This window comes from Ictidomys tridecemlineatus, unplaced genomic scaffold (assembly GCF_052094955.1).
Source record: "Ictidomys tridecemlineatus isolate mIctTri1 unplaced genomic scaffold, mIctTri1.hap1 Scaffold_77, whole genome shotgun sequence".
Lineage (NCBI taxonomy): Eukaryota > Metazoa > Chordata > Mammalia > Rodentia > Sciuridae > Ictidomys > Ictidomys tridecemlineatus.
The window spans coordinates 585,089-607,745 of NW_027525652.1; the positions used below are offsets into that span (position 1 = coordinate 585,089).

Here is a 22,657-nt window from a genome sequence, read left to right on the forward strand (position 1 = left end):
CATATTCCCTGTTGCTCACTGTTAAGGAGGCTGGACCTTGGTCAACTGTGGACTTCTATAGAGGATTTCTTTTACTTGTGAGAAGTCTTGTGGCTCTATTTTTGTAGCACATTCCTGTACTTTTTTCTAACCACTGTCTATGTGAGAATGGTTTTCTGAGAATGAGTTTACATTAGTAGCAAGAGTTGTTTGACCTGAAGTTCTACTGCTTTTGCCATTATTGCATTATAACAGTAAAATATAAGGTGGTATGTTGTGTCTATAAAATAAGGAAATTTCTTTTTAAAAATGTACACAACACACTCTTCTCTTTCCCATACCTTGCCACTGATTTTCAAGGAATATGATAAAAAAAATTAGAAAAGTATAATCCTCTAAGAATGAATGAAACTCATAAACTTATAATGTCTATAATCAGCAAATATGGGCTGAATTAAATTCTTTTTTTGATAGATACTCAAATATATTTTATTTAAAAATCAATTAAAGCAAATCCTGAATCTGTAACTACTGTCTTTAAAACAATGTTTCTAAGAACTAGCTCTCCAGAACTGTAATATTAATTACGGCAATTTTAACAGTACATTTTAAGAGGTTTAAGATTTAAATAAAATTATAAAAGCCTAGTACTTTTTTTTACTGCTAGACCATATTCTTCCATTCTTTTAAATTCTAGAAAGTAATAGGATTGTTAAAACCTAGAACATAACATATCATTGTTCTTTTTATGTCCCCTAAGTATTCTCAAAATAGGGGCAAAAGCTTCAGTGTGAAACAAAATCTCTAAACTACTGAAGATAACTCAGAATAAAAAGAATTTGAGTCCTTTAGGAAGAATTCAATCTACATAACCTCCATTTAATATTAGAAGCAGCAGCTGTGTGTGTAAGAGGAAAACCATATAATAGCTTATGCCATTTTTAACCATGTAAAATAAAATTTAAGTCACAAACACCAATTTTGAATGTATCTTTAAACCTCTACAGGACACAAGGCAATGCTGAAGTTACTAAAACTTCTAATTTTAAAATAGCATTTAAATAAAGGTGATGTCAGCTAGGAAGATAGATTTTCAAGGAAAGGCAGATTTATTATTTTATTCAAAGCAACAGTAGTTTTCCCTCTAAAGCCTTTTTTGTATTTATTCTATTAGTAAGTTATAATGCATTCTACGTAGTTTATCTGAGCAGTTCTGAACCCACCCATAGTTGCCTCTCCTTACATCCATCTGGTTGATTGTACCACTTCTGTAGCAAAGCCCAAGGTATCTGCCCATATACAGGTTGTGTGGAGAATACTGTCCCCTGATTCAATTATACTTTTGTATCTCAAAAGTTTTAGAAGTCCTCTCCAGCAAATTGTGTTTCAGTTTAGTTACTAAAATCATTTAATTTGTGAAGCAGTAGTGTTTCAACCTGAAAATATTACTGCTATAGTTGTAATTATTGTCCAGTGACTCATCCCCTCCCACACTAGAAAGTAAATTTAAACAACTAATTTGTGAGATACAGATTGCTTTGTGTTAACTGCTTCAAGATAAAATCACCTTTTTTGGGGGGGGTTGGTCAATCAGGTCTGAATTAAAGCTAAGCTGACGACAATGTTCAATTTAAGTTTGTTTAATGCTGATGAAAGACATTCATATAAAGCATCCTCTTTTTTTTCCATATAACCCCATTCTTTGGTGGCAGCTGGGGTTGTGGCTCAGTGGTAGAGTACTTGCCTAGCACAGGCAAGGCCTTGGGTTTAATCCTCAGCACCACATAAATAAATCGAGGTTAAAAAAAAGCATTCTTATGTGAAGGATGCTAAATATTTCTTCATATAAATTATCACTTTGAGGGGCTGGGGTTGCATGTGAGGCACTGGGTTTGATCCTCAGCACCACATATAAATATAAAGGTACTGTGTCCATCTACAACCAAAAAAAGTTTGTTTTTTTTAAATTATCACTTTGATATACATATTTTATAGTATGAGAAAACAGAAAGAACAATGTATCAGTTTTGCTACATTTTAATAGTAGATTTTAAGGAAGCAACATCAAACATCAGTAACATCAAACAAAAAGGTACTGAGCACTCCACAGGGTACAGAGTAGAGTGCTGCCAAGCACCTTGGAAAGTTTACATGACATGGAGAAGATGAGGCCCTTCTCTTGAGAAGTTTACAGTCTGGAAATTTTGACTACTCAGAGTTTCGGTTGAGTGAACATTTTATTAAGGCAAATTCTTCATTTCCTAGAACTACTGTATACTGAACTATTTTTGCACTTGTGAAATTAACCCAATCCAGATGAAAGAAAAGACTAAATTTGGTTGAGAATTCTTTCAGGCTCATATAGTTTTATTAACATTCATCTAGTAAACAAAACTGACCTAACAGACAACTGAAAAATTAAAGACTAGATCTCTTGAAGTGCAAGGGCTAAAATAACTGTTATTCGTTTTAAAAAGCAAATTGATGGTATGATTAGGGTTTACACTAGTTTAAAAATAGGTCAAGTATTGCATTCCCTTCATGCATTGTTCATTTAAAATAGTGAATATTAAAATACATGGGTTCTACATGTAACCCACAAAAAAGCTCCTCACAAATCTTTATTTTCTGTGTATCAAATATCCACCTTGTGTACTATGACAGTTTTATATATGTCTCATCAAGTTAAAAGTAATGTAAATAGTGAAATTATAATAGGCTAATAACCTGCATATTTTCATATGAATGTCAATATATCTAAATAGGAAATAAATGGCAGTCGTATCTACCTATATTAAAAAAATAGAATATCTTTCCAAATTTTGCATACTCATCACTTTATAAAGACAAGGTATGCAGGTTTTAAGGTTTCACAATCAGTTGTCAGAAAAACAGCAGTTGTTCCTGCAGTATCTCATTAGCATCTGACTCAATTATTTTTAGATGACATGATTTAGACGACGTAAACCCACTCAAAAATTTGTAATTATTCTGAGAGAGATAGTTTTAATGTTAACCCTAGAATCATTTAATGTTAACCGTAGAAACAATAGCAATGTGATATAGAACAACTAATCAACATGACTAAAAATATGCTCACTTTCAGAAAAACAATCTGGTCATCTGGAAAAAAATCACACCTACAATCTGGGGAACACTCCCATATAAGATATTGATCTGATCAAGGCACACTATTTCTAAGTAGAACTATCAGATGAGGGTGAATTTAGGCCAGCTCTAAGGAACAGCCTAAAAGACAGACCATAACTGATCCAATTTCCTTTCAAAGCAATCTAATACTATCCTACCCACTTCAATTCAAAAGTTTGAAGTTAATTCAAATCAAAAGACCATATTGGAGCAAAAGTGAGCAAATGTGTAAACTCTAGCACATTCTTATTGCTGTATTAAGTTTGAAGATGAGCATACCTACCACAGCAATATTGTTCCAGGAAGCAGGGTAGGAACAGTGGTAAATTAGGAAACAGACTATTAATTGCACAATTAATAGAAAAGTAAAAACAAGTTTCAAAATCTACAATAAATCTGTATCTAAAGGAGTCATAACAATGAGGTGCTGGACTTTAGTTCTGTGGTACAGCTTTGCAATGGACTCACTGGCCTATAGATATGGTTCACTTCCTGCCTCCTGAAGGATGAATATGCTACACAGAGCTATGATGGTTTCTACTGAGTGGTAAAATTCACAGAAATTCCACATTACTCATGTCAGAATCATTCCTTGTGCAAAGTTTGATGTAGATGAAGATAAAGTGGTTTCTTGGTCAATAATTGCAATTTCTTTTAAAGTCAGTGGGTTTCTTGTATCTGTAACCACAATAGATTTAAAATACTTTGATGATTGATCTACTCCAATGTTACATTCTCGATAAGAGGGACTAAGAAGAAACATGAACTAGTAACCATTAGAACAGTATGAATCCTATATGTATATCACTTACAGTTCTATTACAGTTGGCCCAGGTTTAATCTCATCCATCTCCATGAAAGCAAAACACTTGATGCTGGTAAACCTTTTTTAGGCTTGTAGTGTTTGAAATCAAAGAAGATAGCTGCACCTAAGGAATTAAAACAAACAACATAAGCCAGAGACCACACATTTCTTATGTGTCACCAGAAGCCTATGATTTTACAAAGTAACATGTGTCAAACAGTCTGATGACACAACTGTTAATAACTCACTGTGGCTGTCACTCCAAGCTCTGGTACTAGCATGTCTGAGTGACATTTCTCCATATCATTTAATTCTACAAAGTACAACAAAAATGTATAGCAAGAATGTAAGTTATGTACACAGGTAGAATCATAAACTACCAAAGAATATAAAATATTAAATACCACAAGAAAAACAGAAGTTACTTAAGTATCAGCAGTACCTATAGAAATGGTTTCAATAAGCACCTGTATTAGATAGAATAGAAATTTAAGAGTTCCTTTAAAAAAAATTCTACCTTATATCATTTCTCTCCCTCCTGAAACCACGCCCAGATTGTCCTTTCCATATTCTTACAAACTAACTGCCAGTTATAGTATCTTTTTACCCAATGCATCTTATTGAAAGAAAAAAAAATAATTCTTTAACTGTTAGAAAGTAATCATTAGGTTCCTAAAAGGACTTAAGGTAATTATTAGGGAACCTGCTTCCTTAACTCTGTATTATGAGAAAAACTTCCCTATCAAATAATATTTAACCACATTTATTACACAACTAGATAATGCAACTGCTAATTCTCATATTTAAAAAAAATTTTTGATTTGACTTTAAGTCAATATTCATAACTATGTGACATAAGATCTTGTGTTAAGTATACTATGAACACAAACCCAGATAAGTACTGTGTCCTTAAGAAGTCAGTAACTGATAATTACAAACCTTTGGTTAATTTTTCAATATGCTTCTGGAGCTCAATGTCCACATTAAAATGAACATATGTATCTTCTTTTCTTGAAGCCACAGGAGTATCTTGCACAGGAGTTAAATCTATGTCATTCAGATCTGGAGAAACAATTAAGTTTCTGCTTATGAGCATTCACATATACAGACGGAAAATATAGAAACTGCAAAGGTTACAGTTCCTAAAGAGGCATGGAAAGAGCTGAGAGGAGATTCTCAGGCTAAGAGATTCCTATTTGGTGTGAGCAAGTATGTGAGAGTTGTTAAAGTTCATGGGGTATGTGGAGATAAATGAATATAGACTGGATAGGAGACCTCATGAAGGGGACAAGGAAGCCTTTACATGGCCCAAGTGGACAAAACTTGATCTTCATAGTGAAGTGGTAGGAAGCCTTTACATGGCCAAGTGGACAAAACTTGATCTTCATAGTGAAGTGGTAAAAAGAACAAACATGTTTTTTTTTTTTCATAGGGAATATCCCACTATATATTTCTATGCCAAAAAAATCTGGAGTATATAATTTGCCACAATGGAGCTCTGCCACCAATTTCTAACTTTGATCAAGTATATGACTTATTTAGAAAAGCCTTTAAACCTAACCTTATCATAATTTCCCTGTTAAGAACCAAAAATGGATGAGAACAGCCAACAAAAACCCTTTGGTTAATGAATAATTTTTCATATATATTATCTAAATTCTGGTTATACTGTTTACAACATACCCTGAATTTACAACAACCAGATGGCACGTTATATATAGTTTTAATTTTCCGGGTTTAAAAATCTCAGTTTAGTCAAATTCAACATGGACTCATTTAATAACTCCTCAGTGTTTATGTGTTATTCATTTATGTGTCTCAAAAAGCTCAAAAAACAATTTAGTACATTTAATAATTAAAAAAATATTTACATAAAAATATTTCAGTATAACATATGCAAAGGTAATTTAACATTTACAACATCATTAAATATTTTTGTGTTTTAAGTATACTTTCTCAATGAGTATGCAGTTTTATAAATGGCCTATCAAACAATGTAAATATTTTCCGGTACACTATATATTTGATAACTGGTAACCTCGGAATTTAAAAGTGTACCAGTATTAGTGCTGTGGATTATGTTCTTTAAATAAATGTTTTTCTTTGTGGTCATATTTTTCTTTTAATTAGCACTAATGAACCCATGGATCTGACTTTATTTCTGCAATTGATAAAAGTTCCTCCATTTAATTTCAGCACCGATCTGTTCCTTTGGTGCAAAACTACAGATTAAAATAAGCCGTTTGTACTAACTATAGTTATTTCTGTAAAATGGTATAATTTATTCCTTAATCACATCATCATCCCACGGGATTGCTTTCAGGGCATGGATGTTATGGTTGCACCCTACTTCCCTGTCCCCTGATTTTCATCTGCCTCTGTAGGATTCACCTAAGTAGATACCTCAGTAGCACAGGAAGAAGAAGGGGCTGAAGCAGGAGAGATGGGAAAATAGGAAATGGGGCTTTGTGGAGAGAAATGAATATAGACTGGATAGGAGAAGGTGAGGGGTGCTATTGTTAATCTATATCCTGAAGACTGTAGCTGCTGTTAAGGACAATGTGTATGTTTAGTCTGCACATTAGATGGAATCTGAAGAGCAAAAATCTATACAAACTCAAAAGCAAAAGTGAGTGTATAAGTAGGAAATATTTTTTGTAAGTCTTTCGAACTATGTTCTGTTATGATCTCTTCTAGGATTTTGCCTCATTATAGAATGCATTAAAGTAAGTTGTCACATATACAAGACCATCCCCTGTCAAAAACTTTGTCCCATATGAGAAAAAACATAATGCAATTTGCCAGTTATTTACCCTTTATACTAACTGTAATATAGGGATCGATGCACTGTCCAGTGTCTTTCAGACCAATTTTCTCAATCCTGATAGTGAGTAATGTCATTCCCGGTTCTGATGGCAACCTTGGTAATAAAGTACCTGGCAACAGAGAAACCTCAGTAAAAGTTAGCTCCACCAACAATTCAGAGTAAATACTTTGACAAACAGAAGATATAGCCTACCTCTTAGGAACTAGCTAGGCATTATGTATTTTTATTTCCGAAATTCATGAACATCTGATGTTATACTTTTTTAGAAAAATATTTAATTTTACACATAATATATCTGCATTTCCCAACCATAAATCACCTTTAAGCAGAAATAATCATTTCTATAATAATAGTATATAGTATGTATAATAAAAGTATGTTAAAAAGATTACTTGAGGAAGCCCAATTATACATAATTGTATAATATGCTCACATAATATTTATATTCCATATGTACTTCTATATTATACTCAGCATCTTAATATGAAGTGGTAGAACAAAGACGAGAAAAGCTTTTAAAATACTTGTTATACTGTTCTAAAGTCTGAGACATTTAATATCAGAGTTGATCAATACATTCTTCTCTTTAGTTACTCCTAATAAAGAAAATAATTTACAATTTGATATTTATGTTTTAATTTAACTATATAGTCTAACTTCTATTCTTCATTCTATTTTGTATGAGTTATTCTCTCAGAAATTAGTACTATAGAGACTGCCATATAAAATGGCCATTTGTATAACTGAACATTTTCCCCAAAACCAACTAAAATTTTTAAAACTAAAAACCTACCCAGAACAACATGACAACATTCACCCACCAAGGACATATGAAGGAAGAAATCAACTGTTCAGTATGTTCCCTTTTTTGAAACTAGCAATAGAGAACAGATGCAAATAAGCTGATTTTAATCAAGTATGTATACAGAACCTCAAAATACACTTAACAAAAGATTTTGGTTGATGTTTTTCAAGTTTCTATTCAACAATGTGTTATGCTACTTTTAATGATGAGTTATTTGAAATACATGAAGCAATAAACACACTACATTTGAAAATACACATTTGATTGATGGCAAATGTGGCTTGAGAAAATTTTGGGAGGTGATGGGAATGTTCTCAACTTGTATAGTGATGACAGATGCAAAACTCTATAGAGGTGTCAAAAATCGATGAATTTTATACTTACAGAAGGGAAATGTTATGAAATGCAAATTATACCTCAACAGTGCTGTTAAAAATGTATTACTTTCTAATTTAAACAAATATGAAGACAATACAGACAAATGCAATAATGGGAAGGCCTGGAGGCTGCAGTCCACTGTTGCATTAACAAACCTAAATGGGCTCAGGCTGATATCATTAAATATATACATAATACCTTTTATGCATCTTCTTTGATTGACAAATGAGGGTACTTTTAGAAGAGGGGCTTGTACCTGGACATCTGGGATGAACTTCAGAGAGTTAAAAAACACCTCTGAAATTTTATGAAAAATGTGAATATGTATACATTTATATTTATATACATACATATTCACATGTATGTATATCATATATGAATTTTTCTGCAGAAAAGTTCATTCTATTATGTAGTACATGGCTGTATAAATATGCTACAGTTTATGTACACATTCTTGTGTTGATAGACATTTGAATTACTTCAAGTGTTTGGATATAGTTAACAAGGCTATAATAAATACTCTTCTGAACATCTTCTGGTTCCCATAAGCACCCATTTCTGAAACAGAGGAATCACTAAGTCACCTGGCATGTTACCTCCATACCTACTATGTAATGACAATCCATTTCCCAAGGTGGTTGTGCCAATTTTTATTCCTAGCCCAAGTGCAGTAGTGTTCCCATTGCTCCACATCCTCACTAGGTACTGTTTTCTCAGATTCTTCATGTTAGCCAATTTTGGTATAAAGAAATCAATCATTTGAATTTGCATTCCTCTGAAGATTAATAAGGTTGAGCACCTTTTAGAATAAATCAAATATATGATTTCCTCTTTTCTGAAGTGTGTTCAATTATTTTGCTCGATTTTTTATTGAGATATCTATCTTATTGAGCTGTAGGAGGTCTCTATTATTTTGCTGGACAAATGTTTTACAAATAGCTTCTTAGTACTTTTCCTTTATAAAGACTTTTTGTTGAAGTAGAGCATATACATTTTAAAATGTACAAATTGTTAGTACAGTTTGCTGAACTTCCACAAAGTTAATACACCTGTATAACTAGTATCAGATCTAGGAAAGATATGATCAGCCTCCTGGGAGTGTCCTTCCCCCCACCATATCCAATTCACTCTTCCAAAAGATAGCAACCATTGCTAACTTCTAACACCAAGTATTAGTTTTGAATGTTAAGAATGACTTTTCTCTGCCATGGTGTCTTCTGATTATGATAAATACTTACTGCTAGTAATATCAAATTTCTTAATATCTTCCTTTACTATCAGTGCTTTTTATGTCATATTTAAGACAACTTACCCCACTCCAAAATCATAAAGGTATTATCTTGAAAGCATTTTATTGTTTTGCCATTCACACTTAATTCCATATGTCACACAGAATTATTGACTACAGTGTATAGTAGGGGCTTTAATTTCATTCAATTTCACATAAATACTCAATTGTCTCAGCACTACTCATTAAAAAGACTGACATTTTCCACCACTGATCTGCAGTCCCACTTCAATCATAAATCATGTGGCAATCACTTTCTGAGTTTTCTATTCTGTCTTACCGGACTGTTTATCCTCTTACCACTAATACAGTATCTTCATTCTATAGCTGCAATAAAAATTCAGATGAGTTTCAGAAAGAGTCTATCTTTATAAACTGCTTCTTCTAATTTATGAACTAGTATATATCTTTACATTTTAAAAATCATTACAATTATTTAATAGAATTTTATTTGACCTAAAAGCCTTCAGAAATAAAGACCTAGAGATCCAGGGAAAACTCCTGTTTTTATGTTTATGTTCCATGAAGAATGGATGGCCATGTAGAAATGACTGGAAAAGGGGGTGTGAGCTAATGGTAAAAGGCTGCCAGGGTCCCAGCAAGCCCTGTCTGGTCATCTTCTTGGCCTTCTTTCCTTCTGGACCTAAGGCAGGTCCTGTCTGGAATGAGGGTTTTTAAGAGAGGGGGGAAGGGAGGGTAGGGGGACAGGAAGGGAATAGCAGGGAAGGAAGGAAAGAGAGAGGGAGAGAGAGAGAGGGAGAGAGAGAGAGAGAGAGAGAGAGAGAGAGAGAGAGAGCACTTTCTAGGTTTTATGACTGGCTTTGGGAGAGAAGGGTGAACGGACAGGAGGGCAGGAGGAGAGCAAAGGCTTTGCTGCTGAGCTTGCTTTTGAGATTCCAATCTCCTTCAGTTAGAAGTTCTCAGCAGGCCAAACCCCACCCTTTGGGTTATCATATTCTGATCTGACCCTGCCCAACTTCCCCCTCTCCCTCCCTCCTCCTCCTTTTCTCCTTTTAAGAAGGGAATGTGTAGATCTTTCCATCTTTTAAGATCTTCTTTGATTTCTCTCTTTAGGGTTCTGTAGTTTTATTGTATAGATCTTTGACTTCTTTAATTGATTCTCAAGTATCATTTTTTTGAGGTTATTGTGAATGGAGTAGTTTTCCTCATTTCCTTCTCAGAGGCTTTGTCACTGATATACAGAAATGCCTTTGATTTATGGGTGTTGATTTATATCCTGCTCCTTTGCTGAATTCATTTACTATTTCTGGAAAGATCTACCTTGCTCTTGGATAGGCAGAATTAATATTATCAAAATGACCAAACTACCAAAAGCACTATATAGATTTAATGCAATTCCAATCAAAATCTCAATGGCATTCCTCATAGAAATAGAAAAGGCAATAATGAAATTCATCTGGAAAAATAAGAGACCAAGAATTGCTAAAGAAATCCTTAGCAGGAAGAGTGAAGCAGGGAGTATCACTATATGAGACCTTAAACTCTACTACAGAGCAATAGTAACAAAAACAGCTTGGTTTTGGCACTAAAACAGACTGGTAGACCAATGGTACAGAATAGAGGACACAGAGACTAACCCACAAAATTACAATCATCTTATTTTAGACAAAGGTGCCAAAAACATGCACTGGAGAAAAGATAGCATTTTCAACAAATGGTGCTGGGAAAACTGGAAATCCATATGCAACAAAATGGAATTAAACTCATAAATCTCACCATGCACAAAACTTAACTCAAAATGGATCAAGGACCTAGGAATTAAGCCAGAGACTCTTCGTCTAACAGAAGAAAAAAGTAGGCCCTAATCTTCATCATGTGGGTTAGGCCCCAACTTCCTTAATAAGACTCCTATGGCACAAGAATTAAAACCAGGAATCAATAAATGGGATGGATTCAAACTAAAAAGTTTTTTTTCTCAGCAAAAGAAAACAATCCGTGAGGTGAACAGAGAGCCTACATCTGGGAGAAAATTTTTACCCCTCACACATCAGATAGAGCACTAATCTCTAGGGTATATAAAGAACTCAAAAAGCTAAGCACTGAAAAAACAAGTAACCCAATCAAAAAATGGGCCATGGACTTGAACAAACACTTCTCAGAAGAGGATATACAATCAATCAACAAATATATGAAAAAAATTTCAACATCTCTAGCAATCAGAGAAATGCAAATCAAAACTAAGATACAACTCCAGTCAGAATGGCAGCTATTATGAAGACAAACAACAATAAGTATTGGAGAGGATGTGGGGAAAAAGGTACACTCATACATTGCTGGTGGGACTACAAATTGGTGCAGCCAATCTGGAAAGCAGTATGGAGATTCCTTGGAAATCTGGGAATGGAACCACCATTTGACCAAGCTATTCCTCTCCTTGGACTATACCCAAAGGACTTAAAAACAACATACTACAGGGACACAGCCACATCAATGTTTATAGCAGCACAATTCACAATAGCTAAACTGTGGAGCCAACCTACATGCCCTTCAGTGGATGAATGGATTTTTAAAAATGTGGCATATATACACTATGAACGTTTTTTAAAGAGAATAAAATTATGGCATTTGCAGGTAAATGGATGGCATTGGAGAAGATAACGCTAAGTGAAGTTAGTCAATCCCCAAAAAACAAATGCCAAATGTTTTCTCTGATATAAGGAGGCTGACTCATAATAGGGTAGGGAAGAGGAACATGGGATGAATAGATGGATTTTAGATAGGGAAGAGGGGAGTGAGGGAAAGGGAGGAGGCAGGGGATTAGCCTCCTAATGAATGTGGAATGAATGTGATGGACATCATTATCCAAAGTACATGTCTGAAGACACATATTGGATGTCAACCTACTTTATATACAAACAGAAATATGAAAAATTGTGGTATATATGTGTAATAAGAATTGTAATGCAAAAAAAACAAGTATATGTATAACGTGAATTGGCATGAACATACTTTATACAAAGATAAAAAAAGTGCTCTATATGTGTAATAAGAATTGTAATACACTCCATTGTCGTGTATTTAAAAAAAATAAAATCAATAAAAGAAAAAGAAGGGAATGGGGAGTGGGTAGGGAAAAACTGTGGAATGAAACCAAATTAACTTTTCAATGCACATATGTGAATATACTATAATGAAACTCATCATTTTGAATATCTATAACATACTAATTTTAAAAAATGTAAATAAATAGATCAGTAAAGTAGATGAAAGGGAACAGTGGGAGGGAGGATGGGGAGGGTGAAGGGACTTAATTGGAGCAAATTATATCCCATGCATTTATAATTAGTCCAAATGAATCTAATGTCAAGAATAACTATTATGAACAAATGAAAAAAAGAATAATGACTTCACTGTTTTTATAAAATGCATTCTCATAAACAATTCAATTGAGAGAAATGAAAAAAGTAAAAGAGAATGTACAATTCAACATCTCACCAACCATAACAATTATTAAGTCACTCTTCCATCTTTTTCCCTAATTTCAAGATTGCTCCAGTTTCCTTTTCCTTTTGATATTCTTTTATTTCTTTCAATAAAGGTTTATTTTCTACATAAAATTCTTATATTTCTTTTGTTGAATTTATAATAAGGTCCTTGATATTATTTAATACTACTATAAATATTATAATAGTTCATTTTCTAAGCAATTATTACTTGTTTGAGATAAAATTGATTTGTCTGTACAGATTTTCTATCCAGGAACCACATTATCTTATTAATGAGTTATGAATAGGTTTTTTGCATATATTCTCTATATATTCATAAATGTGCAAATAAAGAACATCCCCCCTTTTATATTTCATTTTCTTGTCCTAGTGCAGTAGCTAGAGCTTCCAAAACAATGCTGATGAAAAGAAATAATAGACACTCTTGTTTTGTTCAAATTCATCATTAAACGATTTTGGGCTGTAAATGTCATGTAGCCATGTTTTATCAGGTTAAGGATGTTTTTCTGTTCTTTGACAAGAATTGTTTAAAATCAAGGCTGTATTTCAAACTTAACTGAAAACTTTTTCTGCATTGTTGACAACTTTATGAAATCTTTCCCCTTAATCTGCTAATGTGAACTACCTTGATAAATTCTGCTAACAATAATTTGAAAAATCACTCATTAGTTCATGGAGATTTTCTGAATTATTTTCTACAGCATCCTATGTTTATTCAGTCAATCTTCATATGGCAGTTACTTTATTTCTAACTTTTTATCATTATAAAAAACACCTAAACAGAGAATCTTGTGTATATGCAAATGTTTCCTCCTCTTTTTCCTGTATTTTGGGGGTGCATCTTCAAAGTAAATTCTCAGGAATGGGATTGCTAAGGAAAAAATATGTACTTATATGTTGTTAGAGAATGCTCAATTCCCCTCCAAAGGAACCTCACCATTTTTCTGTTCCCACCAGTGATTAATAAGTACCTATTTCCCCTAAGACTCACCAACAGTAGCTTTAATTTCTGTTTTTTATTAAAAATAAAGTTGAGTATCTTTTTATGTTTAACGGATGTTTTTTAAATGTGTGTGTGTGTGTGTGTGTGTGTGTGTGTGTGTGTGCACGCTCGTGCGCTCGCTCATATTGTCTGTTCCTCTCATGTATTCTGCTTTGGTTATTACAATTAAAATTTTTCTTTATATATTAAGAATGTTGGGTTGGGATGTAGCTCAGTGGCAAAGTGTCTGCCTTGCATTTGCAAAATACTGGATTCAAACCCCAGTTCTAAAAAAGACAAAAAAAGAACCCACCCCACCCCACCCCCCAAAACCCCCAAGAATGTTACTTCTTTTATGTATTACCTCTTTACTACCTTTTTTGACATTCAAAAGATGATTGCTTTACAACTTTCAAAGTCTTTTTGATGTTAAGATTATTTTTTTCCAAGTTGATATTAAACTTGTTGTTACTTTGGGGTGAGTCAATTTTATAACCTGTCATCATCTAGGTCTTTCAGTTGAAATGGTAGGGCTGATGCTACATTCCTTACCAACAATCTTTTTGCCTGAGACTACACAGTAAGGTTTAATGTAATCATTATGCTTCGAATAATTTAATATGGAGGCAGTGATTTCAAGTCTGAATTTCTTGTTTAATTCAAGGTAGAATAGCAAACATTGTGTTCCATTATGAAGGAAGCTGAGTGTAATTAAGATCATAGATTACATAGAAAGGTGCCTATTTAAGGTGTTTCAGAATGGTCTATGATGTGCTCTCTCTCTCTGCATGGTCAACTCCTACATACTCAGTGAGTCCTAAATCTGGCTAGATTTATTGAATTCCCTCAGCCCTTCTTTTTTGCCAACCTATGACATTGGTGCACATCTCTAATCATAATCATGTGCTTTTGGCTCTGTCTTGCTGACTACACAATAAGCATCCTGAAAGGTGTGGGAACTGTTCCTTTTGTAGTATGCACAAGGAATAAACAGATCTTTGTTGAAGAAATATTTTATTGAATGAATGACTGAATTTTCAGTTCTAGAGGTTATCATGCTCTAGTAAACAAATGGCTAGAGAATCTATATCAATGAGTGAAGAAATAATAAACATAAAAGAAGATCAAATGCTAAAATAATACCATACCATCTATATGCATGTTTTTGCATCAAAGATAAAACCATGATAGTTGTAAATTGAGCCAATGCATTAAAAGGAAGATTTCTAAGTGAAGAATTAACATATCCAATTACATAGTGTAATATGAGAACAAGTCAACTACATTCATAAAATTCGAAGACTAACAAGGATAAGAAAGAAATCACTACACACAATCCAGTGTAAACTGTGCTATTCCAGCTAGATCATCTGCTCTCAGATCTAGAGCAAAGATTAGAAGAAATGTTCTTCCACATGGAATTGCTATGTAAATAAGAAATAGCTAACACTTGTGAGTATTTGTGATGTGCCACATACTATCCTAATCCTCTCATCTAATCCTCACAACAATAGTTTAGTTCTATTTTTCAGAGGTGAAAAGTGAGGCATAGAAAAACAAATTATCCATAATCACACAGAAGTTTGGCTACAGAGTCCATGCTTTTAACCATCATGTGTCATTTTAACATCTTTATTTTAATTGTCCCTAAAGCCTTAAAAGGAACTGCAGGAGAACCTCCCCATCTCAAGCTTCTGCAAAGTTCCTTTTGCCATGTAAACATAACAGTCACAGGTTCCCAGGATTAGAATATAGACATTTTTGTGAGGCCACTATTTATGCCTCATACTTTTAAATATGGAAAATTCTAAATGGCTACAGCTGTCCAAACCAAGTTTTCAATAACATCCCATGGATGTTATTGAGCTGTCACTAAGAACTCCAAGTAAGGGAGTGATTAAAAAAGAGTAACATTTGAACTTTGTACACTGGGCAATGCACATTCACAGGAATGGACAGAGACTGAGCAGCCCAGATAGCAATATGATAGGTCTTTAACACTCATATAGCAGTGAGCAGCAGGACTGTGTTCATTTGGTTAATTCCACTTTCAGTTTTTACTGCAAGACAAAGGAAGCCATTGATAGCTGGTGAGCCCCAAGTTGTACTGAACACAGAAAGCATGTCTTTTTCTGACTTATCTGCCCCCAACCACCTCTTATGCACCAACCAGAGCAAGCATGCTCTCACTGGTGTCAAAAAGAGTTGGAAGGAATTACTCAATTCAGTGTGATTTTCTGCGAGAGGAAGATTCTAAGCCTAAACCTAAAGACAACTCTGATAAAGTAATGACAATGAATTAGAAGGTTTGGAACCATTTTACCACACTACTGTAATAGGGGATACCAAAAAGTCCATCTTGTTGATGGAAACTGTTTATTAACAGGTGGTACTTGGGTAAAAACTCAAGTTGTTCTATTTCATTGTGCTTCATCTGTGGAAAACAATTTGTGAAGGTAGCTATGGATCCCCCAAATGGCTGTTTGTTAAACATAGACAAGTTCCCTCAAGAATGTTTTAAAAACTGTGTAAAAGCGTCTGACCTAGCCAAGAATGTTACAGCCACTGCCACTGTGGAGAGGAAAGGGAATTGTGCAAGTAAGGCCTCGGCCTCTGCTGGTCACCCCACAGCACTGACACAGACCAAGCAATGAAGCACCACTCTACCTGCAACAGGTACAGAAAAACAATGGGAGAACATCTGAAGCCCCCCACCCCCTGCCCATAACTTCTTTGTTCCAAGAGGATGCTGAGAAAAATGAAGGTCTAAGTATCAAGTAGGATGGCCATAGAGATCATGGAGAATCAGACAATGAAAGGACCACCAGCCTGAGGATGAGTCTGGAGTGACATGGATATGAAGGTCAATGGGATCCTTAAGACCCTGTCCTCACATGCAGAAGAGGAAGTCATTCTTTTCTTTCAACTTTTTTATTTTTGCTTTTTAAAAATTTCTATTGTTTATATCTCATATCATACTATAAGGACAATTTCTAGTCCAAAATTGGAAATGGCATGACAGTCTTCATTCCAAAATAGTACATCATTTTCTAGGTCAGAACATTAAAAGAGGAAAATTACCAAAGATTATATTTTTTAAAACACTGATTTGAATTTGCTTTTTACATGATATTGTACAAATGTTTGTCACAGGCATTTACTTCAATAAGAGGTGAGTCAGTCTTCATTTTGCCTTGGTGCTTGGTAAATTAAATGTCATGAATAAGGAGTACAAAATTTGTTGTCCATACTTTTAGGACAGAGATGAACCTGATATCTAAAATGTAAACTAAGCATTATCATATGTGTGTGATTATATATTTATGTCTTCTTTGTTTTAGATTTATCATACTTGTAATTAAATTCAGATGTTTGATACTACAAATTCAAAGTCTGTCACACACATTTTTTAAGTGCACATTTCTTTGTAATTTTAAAATCCAATAAAAATGATATATATAAAATAATATTTTCTATTATTTTGGGATAATTTTAACATAATTTAAAATAATGGTATTATCAAATCATTATTTGGTCATAACATTTTGTAAATGGCACAAAACATGAAATGGGTCTTAAAAATCTAGCAAGAGAAAAATTTTGCAATTTGTACTGCACATCTGCAATTTGTACACACATACAAATTGTGTGAAAATATGAAAACACATGCACAATTTCTTTTGGTTGGTAACTGATTAGTAGTTGAGAAACTGGTCCAACCTTTCAAGATAAAGAGTAAAATCATAAGAAGTTTGTTCACTTTGAAATTATATTAAAAGTTTGATAAAAATCTTAGGGGTCATTAGCATTCAAATAATAATATTTCTAGGTCTGTGAAAAATTATACCTGATTAAAGTTGTTTGTATATAAGTTATATGAATATATTCTTGTTTTTATTTTCTTTATTGACTGGTACTAGAAATATGTATTTTTCTGTGTTCAGAAATATGTGATTTGGATAATGGCTGAATTCTTAAGTGTAACCATCATATCTGGAAAAAATAATAAATACTCTCACAAAACCTAAGATGAATCAGTGGGTATATGCTTCATACACAGATGCCATTTAGCATGCAAGGAAGAGTTACTACAGGTGTTGGGTTAAAAATTTGAGTGGCCAGAGGACTTTCAAGACAAAGCAGGCCAGATGTTGCTTAGAGCCTTGATGAAGAGCATACTCAATAGAAATTTCCTATAAACCAATTTCTGCAAAGCTCTGGAGAAAACCTTTTGACTTCAAGTGACAAGATTCATGGATTAAAAAAAACTTAGCCAGACTTAGTGGTGCATGCCTGTAATCCCAGGAACTTGGCAAGTTAAGGCAGGAGAGGCCAGCCTGGGCAACTTAGCAAAACCCTGTTTCAAAATAAAAAAAAAATAAGTCAAAGAGCTGGGGATGTAGCTATGTGGTAGAGCACCCCAGACTTCAATCCCCAGTACTACAAACAAACAAGACAAATTATAAAAAAGAAATCTTAAAATGTTTCCAAAACTGCTTGAGAGTAATAGAATATTAACAAGCCTTAAAACTATTGAAAAATAGCTAGGAGAACTTCCAGATAACATTGAATGGTATTTTCCTTTCCTTTCAATATAAGTACATGACTGGATAAGGGACTCTGGCTCTGACTGTTCGGCTCAGTCTGAGAATTTGAGACTTTGAGAGAAAGGAAGTGCACGGAGAGCCAGAGTTTAACTGCACACTTTGGTAGTATTTACTGCTTAACCCTAAATATATTCTGAAATTCTGTGAAATAAGGATGCCCTAATATTCATGGAACAGCAATGAATATTTTGTTGCAGTTTTCAACTTCCTATATGCATGAGTAAGAAAAACACTGCACTTTAGCTGAAAATGAAATCCATATTTGCTTAACTCTCAAGTTCAACTCAGAATTGAATATTTATGCAGGAAAGAAACAAGTACAGGCTTGATATTAAAGAAGTAAGATTCACTCTTCATTTTGAGTTTCAAAAAACAGTTTTTGTACATATCTAAGACTATATAAAAGATGAATAACCAATACAAATTTAGAATAATGTTGAGATTGCTAGGCTTATGTTTAGGTCACTCAGAAATGTTTTTTTAAATTTTGTCTAAAATTGTGTCATGGCTATTTGTGCATGTGGTACTAGGAAACAAATGTAGGGCTTCACACAGGTGAGGCAAGCACCCTACCACTGAGCTACATCCCTAGTTCTTTCTATTTTGAGACAAAGTCTCTCTAAGTTGCCCCCACTGGCCTCAAACTTGCAATCCTCCTGCCTCAATTTCTTAAGTAGCTAGGATTATAAGCATATAATCCTGATCAGCTATTTTTTTTTATTTGTATTACTTTGGTTTATCATTTAGAAGCTTTAATATTCAAAATGATAAATAAGTTTTCAGGTAATAAATAATAGGTTATAAATTTATATCCTCTATTTAAATGAAATCTACTGAGATTACCTTAAGAAAATTAAACTACTATTTGTACTTAAGCCAGTTAGTGTTTAAAGCAGTACACAAAAGTTACTGTTTGTCTTATGAGAATTGAAGGCTTTGAAAATGATATTAATGTCAAAGAAAGGTTTAACAATTTTTTATTCTTTTCAAGAAAGGTTGGATAAAAATTCATTTTTAATTTTAAATGGGAATAAACTACTCTTGGTCATACCATAGTCATATATTATACTTCATCTCATTAGCTTAACAGTAGTAGTGTTTAGCATGTGTGTTTGTCAAAACTCATAAAGCTGCACACTAAAAAAAGATGCCTTTTATATATGTAAGGGACACCTTAATCAATATTTTTTCAAAAGATCATAATAAGCTAGATGCTATGGCACAAGCCTGTAATCCAGGTGACTTGGGAGGCTGAGGCAGGAGGATCCCAAGTTTAAGACTAATCTCAGCAACTCAGTGAGGCCCTCAGCAACTAAGTGAAATCCTGTCTCAAAATGAAAAATAAAAAGGGCTGAGGATGTGGCTCACTGGTAAAGTACCCCTGTGTTAAATCCTCAGTACCAAAAAAAAAAAATACAACAAACTTACAATTATATAAATTACATAAAATAAAGATAATAAAAATGTTATAATTCTTAGGAGCACCCTGCCATGATAATATAGACACAACAGCCTTATCATGAATGAAATCTTGGATGTCCACAGTATAACAATTTTCCCCATTCTACAATTAAGTTAAAGGTCAAATTGTCCTTCAATGACATTTTTAATTTTATAATGACACAGGCCCTGGAAAATATGATCGAAAATCAAATATAGCCAATTGAACTATATGTACTCTTTCTTACTTTGAGGAAAATAATTCAGGGAATAGAAAGGTTTAGTGAGCTTTCTGTATCTCTGAAATAAAATACCAAAATGCTATATCAGAATACAAAAATCTAATTACTTTGGGCTTAATCTTTCATAGCAAATAGACTTAATTTACAGAGTTTCTTTTCAACTCAGCAACCTGAAACCCATAAAGACCTTAATCTGTCCATTTCATGACTTACATCATCTGCTTCAAGGATCTTGTTTGCTACAGAAGTATAGCTAGTGAACAAATAATCAAACCAGAAATTTATAGAACTGGAATCTATTTCAAGTACAGCATGTGGTTTGAAAAGGAAATAAAAAATACAGAAAAATTTTAGCAAATTTATTTACCTCATCATCTCAGCAATCTTGAAATTTCCTACAAATATGACAAGTAAAATATAGCTCTTTCTTCATAAGGACAAACAGATTGGAAATAATTACCTTGTATCAAAGAAACACTAACAATAACATTTTATAGTGACTGTAATTTTTCCAATAACCCTATGGTGTAGGACTGTTAGCACCATTTAGAAGTGATAATGAAAATACAGTAGCCACCACTACCCCAGCAAATGAAAAGTATCATGCCAAATGCTTTGTATGTGGTGCCTTAATTTTCATTGTAACCCTATGAATTAGGCATTGTCAACATCTCCTTTTATAAAGAAAAAAGTACAGTCACTCAACTACTGATTGGCAGATGTTAGACTCAAAAGCGCAGGTATCTTGTTTGTCTAAGCCTATACTGTTTATATTTCAAACGTCTTCTACCAAAGAGTATTTAAATTACTGGAATATGACTTTAATTATGAAGTTTTCTGGATGATATGTATATTATATTTAATTATACCATAAAGCATAAAAAATGCATCACAATAGTACAGTGTTATTTCCACACTTCCAAAAAATGAACTAGTTCATCAGAAGTAAAAACTGTGCACTGTATAAGAACAGAAGAAATTATAGAAGTGGAAGAGGCAAAAAATTCACTCAGGGTGCTTGACTAGGGTATTTTACAACCTTGTCAAATCTTCCACAAATAAAAAGAACTTGCTATGTATTCTTTATTTCCCTGTTAAGGGCAACTGTATAGTATCTGTTCCTCCAGGTCCAGGTTTCACAATCATGTATGATTATTTAAAGAACAGCTAGATATATAAAGAAAAGAATTAACATAGCAAACAGTTACTCTAGAAAGCCTACTTACAATGTTGGTCCATGGCTAGCATCTGGGAACCTGGATTTCAGCAGGATTCCCATCATGCCCTGTTAAGAAGATCACTGTGCCTAAACCGTCCATGCAAACAATATGGTTTGTGCTGAACACTTGCTTTCTTCCTGGAGTCTTTAGTTTTGGTTCATGCTAACCCCAATAAGTGTCTTGTGCACTGAATCTCTACAGTGTTTCCCCAATAGACAATATTTTTCATTTTACAGGTGTGAAATAATGTTGAGAGAATCAAGTACATATTTGACTCTGCTGGGAGAGGACTCTTAGAAGTTTGGTTTCCTCTGGAATTTGCCTGTGTGCTTTTACCCTTTGCTAATTTTGTTCTTGTGTTTTCTTGTTGTAATGACTCAGAATACAACTGTGAGTACAGCTATATGCTGAGTCCTGTGGGTCTTCCTAGCCAATCACTAAACCCGGGATGTTTTGAGGATCCCTGACACAAATAGTAAGATACTTTCACAATAAACCATTAGCTACTGCTATCAGAATGGCCATGATAATTTGCTTAAGATTGGCAAACCTGGAGATGTTTTACCCGCCACTAACAAGTACAAAAGTAAGTTCCAAACACCTGACCTTGAATTATATAATGTACATTTTTTGTACCCACCAGGCACTCTAGCAGGAAAAGAATCAGGAGACCCTGCTCCAGCACCACCTTCTTCTTCATCTTCTTCAAATTCCAAATGCTCTTCCTCACCAGGGGCTGAAATTCTCCTATATAAAAAAGGACAGAAAAATTAGTGAGCTACTCCACTTAATACACCAGCTAACCCTCATAGCCACTAACTTCCCAGATAAGATGCTGATTATTAGGTTAATGTTGATATAAATGTCAATGTCAATCATCTCATTGCTACCAATGGTATCAGCCATATCACCAATACCAAATTTGATAGGGAAAAAATACAGAAATATTTGAAAAACAGGCATAAAATAGATAATAAAATCAGAAGATAAAATATGGATGCTTATTTATTTACCTTAATGGGACAGGCTGAACATCAAATGGAAATTCTTTATTATATGTGAGAATATTCTTTAGGACTAGAAAAAATACATAGACCAACATTAGACTTATATCATAATCTTAGACTTATATATTAGTTAGTCTTATATGTTATATCTTAAATTGATACTTTTAATCATATTTTATAGTGTATTAACCACACATTAATATATGTATTTTAAATTCCGAGCTTCACTATCATTTCAAGACTCTGCAATTGACTACTGAATGTCATAGCAAAATAAAAATGTCCATTGTGGACTGCAGGTACCAGTATTTTCAGAGTACTGTAAGATCTCCAAGGAAAGTCTCAGAGCCCTCATAGAAAATGAACCATAAAATAGTTCTCCAATGTACAAGGTCCTAGGTGATATGAGGTACCAGTGAAAGAGAATACCTCTTCTCCTGAAGTATTTTAATTAAAAGAT

General features: G+C 33.7%; 1 protein-coding gene and 1 long non-coding RNA gene across 2 annotated transcripts in view; both read right to left on the reverse strand.

The window, feature by feature from the left end:
* LOC144374598 (uncharacterized) overlaps positions 1-4,644 on the reverse strand; it is a 45,144-nt gene extending 40,500 nt beyond the window's left edge. Inside the window, exon 1 of the long non-coding RNA XR_013433961.1 lies at positions 3,942-4,644. This is a non-coding gene — a long non-coding RNA (uncharacterized LOC144374598). The remainder of the gene's footprint in view (positions 1-3,941) is intronic.
* A 93-nt stretch (positions 4,645-4,737) lies between these two features.
* Positions 4,738-22,292, reverse strand: LOC144374596 (axin interactor, dorsalization-associated protein-like). Its single transcript, XM_078037369.1, has 4 exons — positions 22,204-22,292; positions 21,831-21,937; positions 6,748-6,870; positions 4,738-4,996 (listed from the first exon to the last, which is right to left on the reverse strand). Exons 1-4 carry the CDS (start codon positions 22,290-22,292, stop codon positions 4,866-4,868), a joined length of 450 nt encoding a protein of 149 aa, XP_077893495.1. The 3' UTR covers positions 4,738-4,865.
* Between the last annotated feature and the right edge of the window lie 365 nt (positions 22,293-22,657).